Consider the following 19,767-nt stretch of genomic DNA (forward strand, 5'->3'; position numbering starts at 1 on the left):
TCGAAATCTTTCCCTCTTAAATATAAAATTTGTCTACAGTGCTTAGCTTTTAATTAGTGCCAGACCTTGGGGTATACATATACAGTTTTTTTGTTCGTCAGTATTTTCTTAGTTTTGGTCATTACACAATATTTTTTTGTTAGCAATGGTTACTGATTTATTAAGTGACTCGAAACTAGCTATGCGTTTCCTTTCTGAAGTGTGGACGCCTATTCATCAAAAGAGTGAAAGTAAAAAAGAGGAAGATGACAATTTCTTTTGTCTTTTTTTAAACTGCTTAGCTTTCCATTTTTCCAAGAGCATAGGGTAATTTAGTTACTTTTTCAAGTGTACATTAGTACATTATTTTTTTTTTGTCCAAGCTGTCTTTTCATTGTTAGTGATTCAAAATAAGTAATTTATCTCTTTTCTAAAATCTATTTAAATTGAAGGGTTGCCAACTTCAGAAATCACGCAAAACAGATGGCGCGTGCCATTTGTGGCGAAAGCCTGCCAAACGTTGGTGGGGATGTGTCAAGCGTGGCTGAACTGTACCATGCGTGGCGGGACTGTGTAGCAAAAGGTGCTCCGAGACGTATACGAGGTGCCAGGCAGTGGACAACCCCTCGATTGTATTCTTTGCTGTATAACAGCTCATGGTCAATAAAGAAATACTTTTTCTCTGACCTTTTTTCTTAGTTCTTAATTACATATACTTGTTTATTTTGCTGGTTTTATTCATCACTAATTTGCCATAGTAGCTCTGTATTTTGTTTAAAATAAAATCTCTTGTGGTAGCTCATTTTCTCATTGAACTAAATTGCTAGTTGCAGTAAAAGGGCCACAAGTAATCAGGTTATGTGTTACATAAAGGCATCAAGGAAACAACCTCTCTGAGAAAACCTTTTGAGAATGTACTACAAAAGTAACACTTACTCCTACTACGTACTTGACAACTGGCAGTCAGTTTTTTACCCTGATAAAAACAATAACATAGGTATATGTATCGATTTTATAGTACCAATAGTTTCGAAAGAAGTACCAATAGTTTCGTTAAGTATTGTACCAAGAATCGAAACATGATAATTTTTTGGTATCGTCTATCACTACTTAGTTGTTCTTATTATTTCCTTGGCGTTGATATTTCGTTACGACCAATTGTGTTACCAAATCAATGCAAGAAATAGCACATCAAGATGCTTTCGCTTCCGCACGATTAATCTTTTAATTAAATAATTGGATAATTAATTAGGTCATGTCACGTGGGCTGATGCATAAGGCGATAAATGTGCGTCTACGTCTTTATGATGACATCACAACAATTTTGACCACAAAATTGGTCACAGATATCGCTAGAAATATATCATCCAAGGGCTGCTTTCACACATTAGGCAGCAGGCAGTTATTGCCAATAAAGCTACCCAAATTCTCGACTGGGTCGTCGTTTTCAAGGAGACGCATAAATCGTGAAACTGAGTTAAGAAATATTTGGAACATTCTGACTGACACTGTATTTTAATGAAACTGAATATCATTCAAAGAAACCTATTCTCTCCCTAAGATTCAAATATCACCACCTTTTTGTAATGAATAAATCTAAACGAACCATTAATTATTCCTGAAGATGAAAATCATTTATTGGATTTTTTGTAAGACATTAAATTGAAAAATTAGGTAGAACACTCACTTTTTGTAGGCTTCCTTGGTTTAGCTGCGTCTTATCGATTATTTTAATGGCAACCTGCAAACAAACAAAAAATAATAATAACAAGTGAATAAATACCAACATAGACCGAGCGGTAGATAAACTAAATTTATTGCATTGAAGGTGCCATTACAAAGAGAAAGGAGGGGCTACATCCCCTTCCGTCAATAGTATTTGCGTCAAGCTAAAAGTAATCACTGTGTATATAAATTAGGGAGTAGAGCTAAAGTCCCTAAGTATGTAACTTAGGAAGTAAAGCTCCCCAAGCAAATAACTAGAGGTGAAATCTTAGTTAGAGGTTATAATTCGACAAGACCATTTTACACAGCTTTGGGCTTAACATCAAGCTGGAAAAAAATTATCCATATTGCTAACAGCAAAGCTGTCAAAGGGTGTAATACACTGTACACTGTACGACGGCTGTAAAGGAAGTCCCAGTAATTTGTGTTTTAGGATAAAGAAGGAACCAAGTTAAGAAACATTTTATTTGGAAGTTCGAAAGCTTTAACCTTGCACTATAACATCAAATAGAGGCATCATTCAAAGTAAGATACTGATCATACCGGTGCACTAGATTATTGATACCCCCATAGATCGATACCTAGATTATTGGAACTTTGCAGCCCGATGCTTCAAGCGTTTCGTTTTGGCAAAGAGATGGAAGAGAGAAGAGGGGGGGGGAGGGGGGGGTGGCACTTTTTTGTATTAATGTCTTTCTGTTGAACAAGGATGCAGGTATGAAAATGACACGTTTGTTGTCACCCGTCTGTATACAAAAAAGGTTATGGAATGACAAAAAAAAAAAAAAAAAAAAAAAAACACCTTCAAGAGGACAGAGACGTATGCAGGGGAACCTTGCGGGAAGGGAGGATAAGCCCTTTACAGGAGAAGCCCAACCAGAAATCCTAAATTTCCTTAGATTTCCCGGACACTTTTTGTTCAAATTATCAAATAGAATGTATTTTATTTATTGTTGCCCCCCCCCCTTCCAACTTTGCTTAATTTGACTACCTCGAAAATTAATATCCTTGACATGTGCCTGCTAGAAGGCTAGAAAAAAGTGGCAAAAGTCAGGGGAAAATAGTTTAACAGAATTTCTTAGGAATAAGTAGGGGATATATATATATATATATATATATATATATATATATATATATATATATATATATATATATATATATATATAAGGTTGTTAGATACAGACTGAGTGGGGAAACATTAACAGATGAAAACAAAACGACGATCCCAAACCTCAGCCTTCACGCCAAAGGAAATGTATCTTAAGACGCCCTTGGCAATATTTCTGACTGAAAGACCTCTGATGTGAAGGTGTGTGGTGTTGCAGAAATTGTGACCCATGAATCACAGTTGCAGAGCAAAGCTCATTAAAGGTGCAACACATTTCCTAACTGCTAATCCCTATCAGATTAATTATTATAAAACCGGCCATTATTATGACTGCAGGTAACAAGAATGCAACCTTTCCCTTACAGGGATCGAATCAACCACGGCCAACCACTACCACAGCTTTGGCTGCTGACTAGGTTTTGTTGAATGAATATCGCCAGACCGTCAGTTAATTAGGATGATCAAAAAGATTTGATGCCCTATCTCCCCCTTCCATAAAGTGGGATTAGTTACAAGCCATAAAAAGCATAACTGCGAGCTAAAATTCAAATTCCCATAAACAATTGTTGGGATCTCACTTGTAAATGTCAGATCAATATTGGAAGACCATCACATTCATCATATTAGAGGACCTTACTATAGAGGTTTCAAGCTCTTTCCTACAAAATGTGAAATTTTGTATATTTTGGCAGAAGAAAGTGAGAGAAAGTGAGAAGTAAGAGTTTTTTTTTCCGGCGATGACTTTACCGAATGAATGGTACTGGAAGGTCGGGAGAGATCTCATTCAAACAGAAATTAAGAGTTCTAATGCCTTTTTTTTAGTAACCAAAAGAATTGGAGGGCAGCTATCCCATTCCCACGCCTGTTTTTCTCTAAAAACATCCGATCAAAATTTTAAGATACCCATTTGTTTCAGCATAGTTGAAAGGTCCAATAATCATGCCTCTGGAGATGAAGCCTAGAGAAAGGGCTGTAAGTTATGAAATTAGCCCACTGTTTACATATAGTAATTGATATTGAGAAATATATGTAAATTTTTCGAGGGAGTGGAATTCGATGGGTACTTTTCCACGGAGGCATAGGGATTTCCCGATCTGATTGGAAAAACAATCAGAAATAAAATAAAAAGAGTAATTTTTAAAGTGAAAGTAAGAAGAATTATCAAAACTTAAAACAAATAGAAATTGTTTCGTAATAAGTGGGGTGTCCCTTCCTCGTCCCACTCTCTTTACGCTAAAGTTTGATTTTTTGTCACAATTCTTTAAGAAAGACTGCTCAAACATAAGGGCCGTTGAATTTTCATGAAAAGTTTTTTTAAAGAACTTAAGACTTTAGAGTAAAGAGGGAGGGCTGAGGAAGGGACACTCCAAACCACACCCAGTACATATTTAATAATACTCCTTACTTTCAGTTGAAAAAATGTTGCTTTTCTTTGTTTAATTCACAAAGGAAAGCGATTAAAAAAAGGATTAACTTTTAATCGCATGACTGCAAACTCGTGATTCCCAATATGGGGCGGAGGCCCCATCGGTGGGAACCGGCAATATTTTGTTGTGGCATCGGCAGGACGTCCACTCTTTGGCTGACTATACTTTGGAGTCTTAATTTTGAAAAAAAAATAACATTTTTCCCGTGAATTACGTCGGATTTAAAGAGCAAAAAAGATACATGATAGCATTGCAATGACGTTATACATTGTGTAAAAGGTTTTGGTTTCAGACAATATTTTTTATTAATATTAAATATGCCTCGAGGACGACCCAAAAAAAGATACCAAATTAACGGCCTTTTAAGCTTCCTTCAGGTGAATACACGTAAAATTTTGAATAGCAAAATTTAAATATCACAAAGGGGACATTAAGATTTTAGAAATGTCTAGGTGGGGCATGACCCAAAATCGGTTGGGAACCACAGCTGTAGACCCATCATTTTCAGAACATTGAGGTGAAAAAGATGATGACGTAAGGAGCGGGGGCAGCCGCTTACGTGGGATAACTTCTGTTCGTTTTCTCTTTACATCGCTTTTATTTTCATGTAAAGGACTAGTTTTTTTTAACCTTACATACCTCAAAGAGACCACAGATCAGGAGCATTGTCAGATGGGAGCATTTTGGAAGAAGACAAAACTAGATTGAACCAAATACCAAGACTCTTTAGATTAACAATATGGAACTCATCTCGGCGGTGTTTATACCACTTATTTTTGTGCTTTTGGGGTGTTCATAAATGATACTGTCCAATCAAAGGATTCTAAGTTAAAAATTATAGCATCTCACAAGTGCTCATGTAAGGTTAATATAACATCATAAAGTATCCTATTATACTTTGCTCATGCTAGAACAAATTCAGATGAACTCGCCAATATAGTCTTTGTGATGCTTTATAAATTCTTTGCCAGTATTGATAAGACCTTTAGTATTAGAAAGTTTTATTAGGCATTAATCAATAGAAAATGTCTGAGCAGTTTTTCTTTAAATACTGAAGGCCTTTAATAAAGCGCTATAGTAAAGCTACTACAAGCTACGATGGCTGTGAAGAATGAATCCTCTGTGTACATTAGGTATCTTAAACTTGTTTATGGACAAGAAATCTGTTAGCAATATAATATTAACTCCTAGTACTTTTCAATTAGCTGGTACCCACGCGAGAAGTCAAGTTTGGTTAATGCTAACGCAATAAAACAAAATATGATGGAAATATAATAGTTTAGAAACACATTTGGCTATATATAGGGGGGGGGGGGATAAGTATAGCATATATTAAATGCGTAACCTAACCTAACCTAGGTACCTTTTCTCCCCTAAACCCCAAAAAACAATAGTTTAAATTTTGTAAACGCAGTGACAAACCACGATTTGCGATACAATTCTCTATTGAAAGATACCCGCTTGACTAGTTTTCTTTAGCATCTTCCCTATACAATATATCGCGTGGGTACCAGCTAATTGAAAAGTACCGAACTCGTTTATCGTCAAGGGCTATTGTCAATAGATACATTGAAGTCGTGGGTCGCATCGCAAAACAAGCTGTACAGAATACTTGTGGCCACCAATTTTAGTAAATCACTGAATATTTTTACATGGGTTATGTGCAGCCCTTGAGCAGATTTTAATAATTTTTTTTGCAGTCACTTAAAGTCGTTTGTCAAAACCTTCAGGATCCACACTGGGTTTTGTTTCAAGACGTTTATGGTTCAATTTTGGCTCAAGTTTATATTTGGCTGCTTAAAAAAACCTTAAATATGAAGTTTGATGGAAATCAAACACCCTCTGAAACTCATTCTCTGTGTTTTGTTCTAGGACGGTCCTTAGGCAATATTTGTCTCAGAATGGTCACCAAAGACGTCAAAACCAAAAAAGAAGTCTTGAATACAAATTATATTGAATACAAAGTGAATATGAGAAGTTGTAAGTTCGCCACCCAAAATATGCACTACCATAGAAGCAAACGTCAAATGCACAGTGCGTATTATGGTAAGATTCTTTCGAGTGGGAGGGCTTTTAACCGGTCATCTTGACAGGTGTATTACATGCGAGTAGAAGGTTAGTAGTTAACCTTAAGAAGTCAGCCGTCATAGTAAACACGTCGTGTGTCAGTCCAGAGAGAAGATGTTTATTTTAAAAAATCGCTATCACAACCCCCGAAGGGTCGAATTCGCATTTGGGTCAAAACAGCGACAGACAAACAAATCAAAAAAGAAGTTTAGAAACCAAAATATACCTAAAACTTGCTATAAAAAAAAAAAAAAATAGCTAGAAGACTTGCTAAAAGAATGCAAAATTAATTTGTAACTGATTAAATCATTCATTCACCGTCATTTTACCAAATTCGTCAAATTATATATACATATATATAAATATATTATTTTATATACTATATTTTATATATATATATATATATATATATATATATATATATATATATATATATATATATATATATATATATATATATATATATATATATATATATATATATATATATATATATATATATATATATATATATATATATATATATATATATATATATATATATATATATATATATATATATATATATATATATATATATATATATATATATATATATATATATATATATATATATATGTATATATATGTATATATATGTATATATATATATATATATATATATATATATATATATATATATATATATATATATATATATATAAGTATTCAACTAAAAAAATTAAACTACTGGTTTCATTTGAAATTTTTTGCATATTTTGTTACTGATAGAATGAACTCCAAACTACAAAAAAAAAATATTCACAATGGCCGCCGTTTGCCTGAACACACCAACAAAGTTTGTTAGGCCATTCATCGATGGCTGTAATAAAATTGTAATAAATGTGATAAAAATTGTCCACAGGTTCTACCAGTGCCTGCTTCAATGAATCCAGATTGTACATGACGTCTGTACAAGACGATTGTACAAGATGACGTCTTGTACAGACCATGCCCTCTAAAACTGACCATTAATTTTTTTTTCATTTCAATATCTTGTATCAATACATCGGTACTTGTTTAGTATCCGGGCAACACCGCGATAAGTGAAGTTTGGTTAATGCTAATGAAGTAAAACAGAGTATGATAAAAATATAATATTTTAAAAACGAATTTGGGCTATATATTTGCACATTAGGGGGGTGGGGTTAAAGCATAGCATATATTAAATATGTAACCTAACCTAGGTACCTTTTTTGTTCCTTCAACCCCAAAAAACTAAAGTTTAAATCTTTTTCACGGAGTGAGCAATACCTCACTAGGCAGCGGAAACCGGTTTTTCATATAGCATCTTTGAGATTCTATATGCGGTTCTTCTCGCGTGTTGCCCGGATTCTAAACAAGTACGAATATATTAATATATATTATAACTACCGCACCCAAGTTCTTGATATGAATAGAACCAGTTTGTCTGTCTGCAATCGGTTATAATAAGCTTAGTCTAAGTGCGAAAAACTTTGATTTATATATGTTTCAATTAAATACTTAATATATAGAGGTGGATAGGTTAGGTATTTAATATAATTAATTTAAAAACAAATTTCCACAAAACAAGTTTTTCAAAGAAAAGTAAAGAACTCCATGAAACAAAAAATGAGCAAAAATAAAATCAAATAATCTACCAAGCGTGAAACTACCACAAATCAGTATCGATAAATAAATTAAACCCAAAACGAACAGAAATTACAATAATTACCCGAGTCAAATCAAAACGAGCAGAAATGAACATAAGTTGGGCGCAAAACCCCTATGCCTTCCCAGGGCCTGAAAAAAATTTGCACTTTAGATGGGCGTGAGAGGGGGGTTAGTTGCCTTCAAATCACTTTCGACTATTAAAAAGGGTACTAGCAGTTTGAATTTCCAAACGAATGAGCCGTTTTCAAGTTTCTACGACAAAGATTTCAATAAAAACCTTAAATGCCCCTGGGGCATAACTTATAACCCTTTACCTGAAGACATTGAGGGGAGCACCCTGCTAAAAGGTTGAACTTTGAACTATGTGGTACAAATTGGCTATCTCGAGCTTTTCATTGGGTGCGTTTTGACAAGTGGGGCAAGTGAAAAAGGTGTTAGTTGCTTTCCAATCACTTTCGACTATTAAAAACAGCACTAGACATTTCAATTTCCAATCGAATGAGTCTTTTTTGAAGTTTCTACGGCAACGTCTTATATAAAAACCTTATATGCCCCCTGGGCATAATTTACAACCCTTGCCCTGAGGGCGGTGGGGGGTTGTTATCCTCAAAGACCTAATTTCCAGAACTTAAAACTACCTTGAATAAAATGGCTATCTCAAAGTTTTGATTTGATATGTTTGGTGAAAAGCTGGGCGTGAAAGGCTGGTTAGTTGCCCTCTAATCACTTTTGACTATTAAAAAAGGCACTAACCCTTTGAATTTCCATTCGAATGAGCCTTTTCTAAAGTTCCTACGACAACATCTTCTATAAAAAAAAACTTTATATGCCCCCAGGGCATAACTTACAACACTGTCCCTGAGGGCTGTGGGGGGAGGTGTTGTTATCCTTAAATACCTAATTTCCAAAACTTTCAACTACGTTGAATAAAATGGCTATCTAAAAATTTTTGTTGGATGTGTTTCGGGAAAAGGTGGGCGTGAGAGGGGGGTTTGTTGCCCTCAAATCACTTTCGACTATTAACAATGGTACTAACCCTTTGAATTTCAAATCGAATGAGCCCTTTTTCAAGTTTTTTACTACAAAGTTTTCTATAAGAACCTTATATGGCCCAAGGGCATAACTTGCAATCCTTGCCCTGAGGGTTGTGGGGGAGTGTCCTCCTCAAAAATAGATTTTCTATCTGGAAATCAACTACGCTTAACAAAATGGCTATCTCAAAATTTTTATTGGATGTGCTTGGGGGACTGAGGGGCGGGGGGGGGGGGGGGGGGGCTAGTTGCCCTCCAATCACTTTCGACTATTAAAAAGGACACTAGCCCTTTAAATTTCCAGTCGAATGAGCTTTTTTTGAAGTCTCTACGACAACGCCTTCTATAAAAACCTTATATGCCCCCAGGGCAAAACTTACAACCCTTGCCCTGAGGGCTGTGGGGGAGTGTACTCCTCAAAAACATAATTTCTATTTGGAAATCAACTACGCTAAACAAAATGGCTATCTCAGAATTTTGATTTGATCTTTTTGTGGAAATGATGGGCGTGGGGGGGGGGATAGTTGTCCTTCAATCACTTTCGAATATTAAAAAGGGCACTAGCTCTTTGAATTTCCAATCGAATGAGCTTTTTTTGAAGTCTCTACGACAACGCCTTCTTTAAAAACCTTATATGCCCCCAGGGCATACCTTAAAACAATTGCTCTGAGGGCTGTGGGGGAGTGTCCTCCTCAAAAACATAATTTCTATTTGGAAATCAACTACGCTAAACAAAATGGCTATCTCAAAATTTTGATTTGATGTGTTTGTGGAAATGATGGGCGTGGGGGTGCTAGTTGCCCTCCAATCACTTTCGACTATTAAAAAGGGCCTAGCCCTTTGAATTTCCATATGAATGAGCCTTTTTTGAAGTTTCTACGACAACGCCTTCTACATAAATTTTATATTCCCCCACGGCGTAACTTAAAACGCTTGCCCTGAGGATCGTGGTGGAGTGTCCTCTTAAGAAATATATTTTCTCTGTGGAAATGAACTACGTTGAACCAAATGGCTATCTCAAAATTTTGATTGGATGTGTTTGGGGGAATGATGGGCGTGGGGGGGGCTAGTTGCCCTCCAATCACTGTCGACTATTGAAAAGGATACTAGCCCTTTGAATTTCCAATCGAATGAGCCTTTTTGAAGTTTTTACGACAACGCCTTCTATAAAAAACTTACATACCCCCAGGACATAACTTATAACCCTTGCCCTGAGGGTAGTGGGGGAGTTTCCTCCTCAAAAACATATTTTTTATCTGGAAATCAACTACGCTGAACAAAATGGCAATCTCAAAATTTTGATTGGATGTGTTTGGGGGAATGATGGGCGTGGGGGGGGCTAGTTGCCCTCCAATCACTTTCGACTATTAAAAAAGACACTAGAACTATCAATTTGCAATCGAATGAGCCCCGTTTGAATTTTCTACGACGACCCCTTCCATATGAAGTGCCCTGCTCTAAAGGAAAAAAATAATACAAAATACAGTGTGCCAACATCGTTCTTATATGCCCTCAGGGCATAACTTAAAACCCTTTCCCCGAGGGTTGTGGGGGAGTTTCCTCCTCAAAAATATATTTTCTATCTGGAAATCAACTACGCTGAACAAAATGGCTATCTAAAAATTTTGATTGGATGCGTCGGGGGAATGATGGGCGTGGGGGGGGGGCTAGTTGCCCTCCAATCACTTTTGACTATAAAAAAGGGCACTAGCCACTCCAATTTCCAATCGAATGAGCCCTTCTCGAAGTTTCTACGACAAATCAATCGATACGAAGTGCCCGGGTATGGAGAAAAAAAAAACACATTGTACCCACATCGTTCTTTACTTAGGCAGAGCTAGCGCGCTGCCTATGAAATGCGTTCTGGGCGGCCTACTTTTCATAATTCTTGGTTGTAGTTTCCATAATTTTGTTAATTAAAGTATTATATTTTCATCATATTTTGGTTAGGATAAACCTAACTTCACTTCTTGAGTGGGGTCGCTATAATACCCAAGGACCTATATATATAAATGAGCCATAACCTCGTAACCCCTCAGAAGATTAAAAAAACAAGTAAAATTCATTGGAATATACAAAAAAATGCAAGGGTAAAAAAAGTAAAACAGAAGGAAAACGAGCAAACCTATAGGAAATAAAGGTAACACTTGAGAAGTAATAAAAAGTAAGAAAGAACGGGATGTTTTGTTAATATTTTTTTCGTAATGCAGGGGACAATATCTTTCCAGTATCTGAAGATAAAGCAGCGAATGGAGGAAACTGAAGGGACGGGCTGAGAAGCAGCCCGAAATACGTGGAATTTGGATGGGGAATATCTTTTGTGTAAGGACAGTAGAACAAAAATTTGTGGCAAGTTGACAGCCAGTCCGCATAAATTATTTCACAAAATCAGAACAAAAATATTTGCAAGAATTTTTTCATATTCGCATATCTATCATAATTCGGAACCTCATAGGGCTTATTATTGACCAATACAAAATACAGTAGAAAGAATAGCTGCCGGCACTTTGGTAAATCCTACCCCAATCTCTTTAGGAACAGCACTTAAGTCACCCACATTACAAAAGAACCGGTTCTTTGGAATTTGAACATACCAAGCACAAAGAATTTATGACTGGACTGAAAATAAAGCAAATGTAAAATGAACAAACAAATCCAAGCTAGCAAAAGGCCATGACAAATGAAACCAAAGACACTTAAAGCTTGGCCAAAAAAGTATAAATAAATACAAAGAAAAAAAAAGCAAAGCTTTTCGGGTCTTTAAGCGTCAACAGTGCATGAATACAGAAGATTATTTGGCGGTTCCCTCTAAAATTGACCCAAAAGGAAACATCCAGATATTTGGGCCAGAAACCAGGGACTTTAACTCTCAAAAACGTTCTAAAGTTGCCCTTTACTTTAATTTGAAAATAAAACCAATTTATTTATGTACGTTTTCAATAGTAGGAGAGGCATGATTATCATTAGAAAAAGGTAATCACACCTTGCGAAAAGTTCTTGAGTGTTTAGGCAGGGGGTCCTTTAGGCGGAAAATGGTTATCTAGATCATATTGATTACTAAGGAGGTTATTGGAAAACCTTACTCCTTCAGGATACCCCTCCCCCTTCCAACTAACATCTCCAGAATGAGAGCACAAATGTCTCGGCCATAGCATCCATATTGCAAGGTTAGTTCAAATGCACTCTTCCAAATGAATTAGACTGTATTCCTCCTCCTTGCCTTTCGCATTAATCTCTAGGATCTGTAACGTAAAGCTAAAAAGTATGTCCTCAAATGTGCTTTTTATTTTTTCGGACATCCCTTGAACGCTTTTCTCACAAAAGCATTCATCCCCCCCCCCATCCCAAATAGTTCCTACAAAACCACTAGTATTAGTACATATCGTCGCTGCTACAGCTAAGGATCGTATTTGATATTTTCACACTCCCAAGATGATTATCAAAAGCTATTTACTAAGCTGTTACCAAATAATTGCAATAAAATGCATAATGATGTTTTTTCTTATTGATTGAGTTGTTTGTTTTTGTTATTAATTTGTTTGCTCAATTACGCTTTTGGTAAAAAAAAATGTCTATCACAGATTTTTGCTAGGTTGGACGGACAATTGGCCTACAAAATAGACAAGGCACCTACTCGCAACAGAAATTTTAGCATATCAGATAGGGGTTAACTGTGGACACCTACAAGCCATTTGCTGTTTTACTTTTCAGCTAATAAACTGAAAATAAGGAAAGTTCAAACAGATACACTTAAACATCTTCGAAATCCTATTCACCTAAGGCATCCCTGGATGACTATGATAAAAAAAAGTGATGCGTAGTAGTCGTTCTTGGAATAACAAAGAGTACGATATAGGCCGATTAGATACTTGGATTTCGCTACGGGAAGAAGAATCGGTCCTTTGCACGCATCCATTTTTATTTCCAACGATAGTGTTGAATCTATTACATATTTAAAGTAGCTGTTTAAGACATAAATAAGCTACAGTAAAAAGACTTGCTTGAATTCATTTATAAGGATTCTTAAGTTGGAAGGAGTGTAAAGTTGTCAGGCCTGTCCCTGGTTTGCATAAATAAAAAAAAACAAGTTTTTTAAACTGAAAGTAAGGAGCGACATTAAAACTTAAAACGAACAGAAATTATTCCGTATATGAAGGGGGCTGTCCCCTGCTCAACGCCTCGCTCTTTACGCTAAAGTTTTTTTATTGTTTAGAAAAATAGAGTTGTGAGAAAGTCAAACTTTAGCGTAAAGAGCGAGGCGTTGAGCAGGGGACAGCCCCCTTCATATAGGGAATAATTTCTGTTCGTTTTAAGTTTTAATGTCGCTCCTTACTTTCAGTTTAAAAAACTTGTTTTTTTTTATTTAATTTTTGAACGTTTTTGAATTAATACAGGTTTTGATTTTGGCTCACCGTACATGAATAATTAAAACAAATTTTGAATATTATATTTGGTTAAATGGCTTTCTCGAAACTTGTTTAATTTTATTTACCAACGTTTTTAATAGTAATAAATATACGTAACTTAGAATTAACTTACGTAACGAACTTCTATATTCATAAAATTTTAACACGTATATTAGGGGGTTCACCCCCTAGTCAATACCCTGCTCTTTAAACTATAGTTCGAATTTTTTTTTCCAGTTCTTTAAAAATGACCTCTTAATCACAATCAGTTGATCAGTTGAAAAACATGTTTTTTTTTTATTTAATTCCTGATCTTTTTCTTTAATAAAGCTGGGAAATCCGGCGCCCCCTTCATGGCAATGTCCCTTCCCCCATGAAAACTTCCGTCATGGAAAGATCCTTCCATATAGCCCCCGACCCTCTCCTTCCCCCACCTACCAGAAAAAATCTCCTCTGAAAAAGTCTGTATACTTCCCAATAACCAATACTATATGTTAACATTGAGTAAAGTTCATAACTTTCAGCCCTCTCCCTGGCGACTTTGGGGGATCAAGTCATTCTAAAAGACATTTTTATCATATTTTCGACTATGTTGAACAAAACGGCTATCTCAAAATTTTGATTGGATGACTTTGGGAAAAAAATAAGCGTGGGAGGGGGCCTATGTACCCTCCATTTTTTTGGTAGCTCAATAAGAGCACAAAAACTTTAATTTCCATTCCAATGATTCCTTACATTATCTTCTAGGACCACTTGATCGATACAATCAACCCTGGGAAAAAAAAACAAAAAAAAACAAACAAACACGCATCCGTGATCTTTCTTCCAGCAAAAAATGTAAAATTCCACATTTTTGTAGATAGGAGCTTGAAACCTCTACAGTAGGGTTCTCTGATACGCAGAATATGATGGTGTGATTTTCATTAAGGTTCTATAATATTTAAAGGGTCTTTTCCCATTTTTTCGAAAATCAGCCAAATTTTCTCAGGCACGTAAATTTTGCTAGGTAAGATTAATCTTAATGAAACTTATATATTTGAAATCATAATCAAAATTTTATTCTTGTGATGTATCTATTGGTATCAAAATCGCATTTTCTAGATTTTCGGTTACCATTGAGCCGGGTCGCTCCTTACTTACAGTTCGTTACCACGAACTGTTTGATTCTTCATCTTCGCCAGACTTTTTAATTAGTGATAAGTCACTATCAATAAATTCAACAAAATCCAATATTTTCTCTGCTTGGATAAGAGGAAAGCGGAGAAATAAAAGTATTCACCAATATGATTCACGTACATTGGACTTAATCTCGGGGGGGAGGGATCCGAATTTGGAGGGTAAAAGGGTAGATAGTGTAAAAACATGAATTAAGGAAGAGTCCTAAAAAAACAAGATTTTGGAGTTACATACCTTCAAGCTCTGCTTAATACCCCAAAACTGATCTGTTTCAATTTCCTTATCAAGTTAATCTTACAAAGCAATAGGTCACATACAGCCTGAGCTAAGATTCAATTGCATGGCTACTGTTTATTTATAAAACATGGCCACATAGTCCAGTTATCCACCGGTGGGCATAAACTGTCATAAACAGAATTAGGGCTACTACCCCCGAATTAAGAAGCCCTCCTCCCCCAGCATTTGATAGATTGTAAAGAAACCCACCAAAGACCCAACAGGGACAATTACTCTTGCTGCTAACAAAGTTGATTGAGGCCTAGATGAATCTTTTTGCTAGTTCCCCTGATGACAAGAATTTATCCCCACCCCTAAGAGGGTAGATCAGATATGGATCCTCAAAAATTACTGCAGATATTTATTTTTATTATCAACCGAGTTCAGTTGATATCTAACAACCTCTCCTATTAGATTACTTTTGATAAGAATTAGGTCTAAAAAAACACCCTGATCTCTAAAAGATAGAACTCGGACCCAGGGTCATATCCATGGGGGCTACTGGGTTCAAATCCCTCCCCCAAATTTTTTCCAACTTGTAAAAAATTGTATACAAGCAAGTTTTTGATTGCTTTTGTAAATTTTGTTGTACCACCCCCCCCCCCCCGAACAAATTTAAACCCCATACAAACAAAAATCCTTGATACAACCTTCCTTGGACCCTTTTTACTTCCCATCAAGATTGGTAAATATCCGACAATCTCTTCTGGTGGATATCCTGACAAGAATAGGAGGATTTCATACCTTCCCCCACATCCTCAGCGGAGGTTGCATTGTTTCTTGCGGCTCCAAGGCAAAGAAAGGACAATATCTTAAGTTGGTTACCTCCACCGCCTATAAGTCAAACCTTAGATAGCCTGGCTTCAGTCTACTTCTGGGGTAGCCTTATTCCCTATGATTTCAGACAAGTTGGCCAAATCACACCCCCCCCCTCTTCCCCAGCCGGCCGAAAACAAAGCACTCCTTTATTCTCAAACAGCAAAACCGATAGTAATCTTACTTTTATTTCCAGGAAGGATAGTTTTTCCTAAAACAATACACTTATTTCGTGGAAAATGGTCCTGAGCTGAACTGTATTTTTGTTGCAGAATATTGTTTCCTGTAACATAAATCTTGCTTTCAAACGGAATAATTAAAACCAAGATCGAATTTCCTTGGGCAAACCTATTGTGACATTAGCATTTCAATATTGATCTTAATTGAATTGTTTTTTGTTGAACTTTTACTAAAAATGATTTTCAACTACATAAATCACTGATTTAATTAAACATATGACGTTTTTATCATATTTTTTCACATCAACAATTCTAAATTTACAAGTGGCTTCAACAAGAGACAATAGCGGATTAAATATAACGGATGCACTTCCGCAGGGAGTGCCTCGAGCGAACCCAATCAATTGCCAAAAGACAAAAAAGAAGAAAAAACACGCACAACCAAAGGCTAATTTGGGCAAAGCTTGAAAAAAGTACATAAAAGCAAAACACATTAGGGCAGAGGGTTAACTTCATTTTCGATTCTAATCAGAACCTACTAATCTGCTAAAACTTTCGAGTTACAAAGTAGTCCTAATTAATGTTGATCAAAAACATTTCACCACAACCCTATACCCCAACATAGATAAAACTCAAAATAACTAACTCAAAAGCTAAGTTTTAATTCGGGCATTGACCGACATATTTCAGCAATTACGGTAATGTTCCAAATACATATGATTTCCCTTCATAACAACAAGTTTGATAAGATTAATTTTCTTTTCTGTCTTCAGCTATTCTTGGAAACGACTCTTGTGATTGTTTGCAGATCTTATGAAATTCCGGTCAAAAGTTAGGGATTAAATTTTTAGCTACTTAGTTTGTGAAGCTCATAATTGAGAGTTGCTTATATAGACGATCCCTAAGCACCAAATCCACAACTAACTGCAAACACACTCAAATTGATATGGATAACCATGTCTGATATAAAAGATCGTATCTAACGTTTCAACGAATTCTACATGTCAATTGTTCATGACACTTTTTTAATGAAAGTTTTTTTCCAAGTTCTTTTACATTGTTTCGGGGCGTTTTACCAGTATTTGAACAAGTTCTTGGAAAAACACCAAATTCAGTTATTACTAAACCTAGACACACGGGGGGGGGTCACCTTTGATATTAGATTAATTGAAACAAATTTAAAAAATAGTGACCTAAATTGTACCTTTTCGTAATTTAGATTTACTCGAAAATCTCCCCTTCAGAGCAAGAGCTGCTGCCATCGTAATCCGACTAGAATCTGGGTCATTATCACGAGAGAGATGACACAAACGGCAACAAAGCTTTGGAATTCCTATTTTTACTGCATAAAATATATGCAAATAATAAGAAAAAAGTGTTAAGCCCACAGTAGACCTAGAAACTTGTGGTACCCTATATTCAATTTCAAAGTCGTTTAGAAGCTTCTCGCCAATAAAAATCTTCCCACTCGACAGAAAAGAACGGAATTAAGAGTGAGGGGTTGCTCGCACACTGAAGTGGCCAAGTCTTCCTTGAAGAATGTCATGTTCCTATGCCCCCCCCCGGAATAAGAAAATCCTATGAATGTGCCTAGTTTAAAGGCGCTTCATTTTCAAGCGCTTCTGGAAAATACCAAGATGGGAAAAAGCCTGGACAAGCTCAGTTAAGCGTACAATCGATTTTAGAATATAACAAGCCCCAGCCCCCACAAAAACTGAAAATATGTCACCATGACGAGGAGTGACCCACTTTGAGAAATCACGTACACCAAACGGCACTTTCCAAGCGTGGTAGAACGGTGCGACACACGTGTCGCTCTTAGATATACACCAGGTGTCAGAAAATGGGCAACCCCTCGGATCGAGATATGCTTTTAATCACTTTTGGATTACTTGATATATTTTTTTTAATGAGAGCCTAATATATACATACTTAATACACGGGACGGAACATCTGCAGGGATTTATTTAGGGGAGATACGTTTTAGGAGGGGGGAGGAACACCAGAAAATATATCTTTTAGTGTCTTTACAACACGACCAAGATACTTGGGACTAAATCACCCATTTATGGCATCAGACTATATAAAAAAAAACGATGTCTTTCGTAGAGCTTGGATTGTGGGCATCTCTGTTTTGATTACATAAACTTCAGCTCTGCATTCGAAAATTATTGCCTGAACACGTTGTTTTATAAATTACTTTTTCAAAGCTATAATGGCAGATCTGATTTCGAAAGGCTTTAATCTTCTGTGAAGTGAATACAAATATAAACTATTTTACACATCTACGTGATTCATCTTGTGGAACAAGCTATTTTTATTTCAAATTAACAGGTCGCACTCCAACTTTTGGTCGCTCAGATGGCAAAGAGTTTCTCTGACGTAGGCATTTGAAAATTTAGGTTATTAAATGATACAAATAAGAAATAAATTTCCACAAGCCCACAATAGTTCATTCTTCTGATGGAACTCGCCACTTCTCACGAAAAAAGAAAACGGACCTAATTGGTATATTCAAATACCATAAAGCATATTAACTAACTTAATAAGTATGCTATCTAGCCTTGAAACAATAAAGTAATAATGTTCATTCATTTCTAGATTTAGATAACTACACTCAGTCAAATCCTATATTGCAAACAAATTCCTAAACTGAAATAAAAAAGTTTTAAGTACAGGAGAGCTAAATTTAAAAAAAGTATCAGATAATATGCAATACATCCACAGGACACATGTATACCGTTGTAGTAATAAATGCGAGGGAAGGGGTATGGGAATACAGAATAAGGCATTGACCTAACATTATAATATAATTAATAGAATGAGTTGTAGCAAAATACGATGTAAGATTATCTAAACAAATCATCAGCTAAATAAAGCAAGGCTTATGTACTAATTTGATAAGTGCGCGTGATCTTCCAAGGAAAAATAAAATAACAGTAACAAGGAAAAGTTAACATTCCCTACTACCGAGAAGGTATATACGCTGTAATTTATTTCTGGGGAAGGGGTTAAAAAAACATGTTAGATACGTGAAAACATAGGTGATTATACAGAAAAGGGTAAAAAATTTGGATTTTGGAGGATTCAAAAGCTTGCCATCTCCTCTCCCAATCTATGCCTGCTACCGAATGACCGGTTTCGTCATGGGGCTGATCTTAACGGTTAAGATAACTGCACAGTATTCAGAAATTCGTTCACTCTTGGCGAAATTTGAGTATCACACTGTTTTAGGCCCGCTTTTCCAATCTTTGGTCACCCTTACACAAAATAAAACGTTACAAAAGGACTTGCATAAAACAAAATATCAAGAAAACATGGACATATAAGACAAAATCAGAGAATATCGAGCGGTAGGATTTTGAGTTGCAACTACTAATCACTAAGTTTTTATAACACTGGTGGCTCTTGAATAGAAGCTGAAAAGATCAACGGTAATATTTCAAAACAATCTAACTAGTTTCTCACTTGTTTCTAAACTCTGAGTCTTTATTTGTCTTATTATTTCTTATCGTCCAATAAACTCTTACCTTAAACCACCTTCAGCTTTGAGACGAAATTTCTTTGTGTATCGAAAGTCTAACTTTTTCTCAAGGCTTACCTTGACAAAATAACTAATGAGATTATCAGAAAAACTAACCTCTTTTCCAGTAGGTATATGTTTAGCCAACTTGACTTTCGCAAAGTTCCCTTTGCCAATCGTTTTAAGAAGCCGATATTTCCCTATATGAGGCTCCTCTGATCTCCTTCCAGAACTGCGAACACCAGTCTCAGAACCCTAAAAGAATAAATATTATCGTTAACTCGATCATCCAAGTTTCTCAATCCTGCATGTAATAATTTTGAATCCATTAAAACTTACTAATTAATTTCCCAACCCTTGGGAACAGGCTTCATTTGCCC

General features: G+C 35.9%; 1 protein-coding gene across 6 annotated transcripts in view; it reads right to left on the reverse strand.

The window, feature by feature from the left end:
- LOC148950469 (MAP/microtubule affinity-regulating kinase 3) overlaps window positions 1-19,767 on the reverse strand; it is a 171,267-nt gene that overhangs the window by 118,143 nt on the left and 33,357 nt on the right. For all 6 annotated transcript variants that reach the window (XM_089092420.1, XM_089092422.1, XM_089092421.1 and 3 more), the window contains exons 4-5: window positions 19,505-19,642; window positions 1,667-1,720 (exon numbers count right to left, since the gene is read on the reverse strand). In XM_089092420.1, the coding sequence (XP_088948546.1) occupies window positions 1,667-1,720; window positions 19,505-19,642 (192 nt within the window). The remainder of the gene's footprint in view (window positions 1-1,666; window positions 1,721-19,504; window positions 19,643-19,767) is intronic.

The sequence above is a fragment of the Artemia sp. Qi Xiang Cuo genome, chromosome 7, assembly GCF_049724085.1.
Source record: "Artemia sp. Qi Xiang Cuo chromosome 7, ASM4972408v1, whole genome shotgun sequence".
Classification (NCBI taxonomy): Eukaryota; Metazoa; Arthropoda; class Branchiopoda; order Anostraca; family Artemiidae; genus Artemia; species Artemia sp. Qi Xiang Cuo.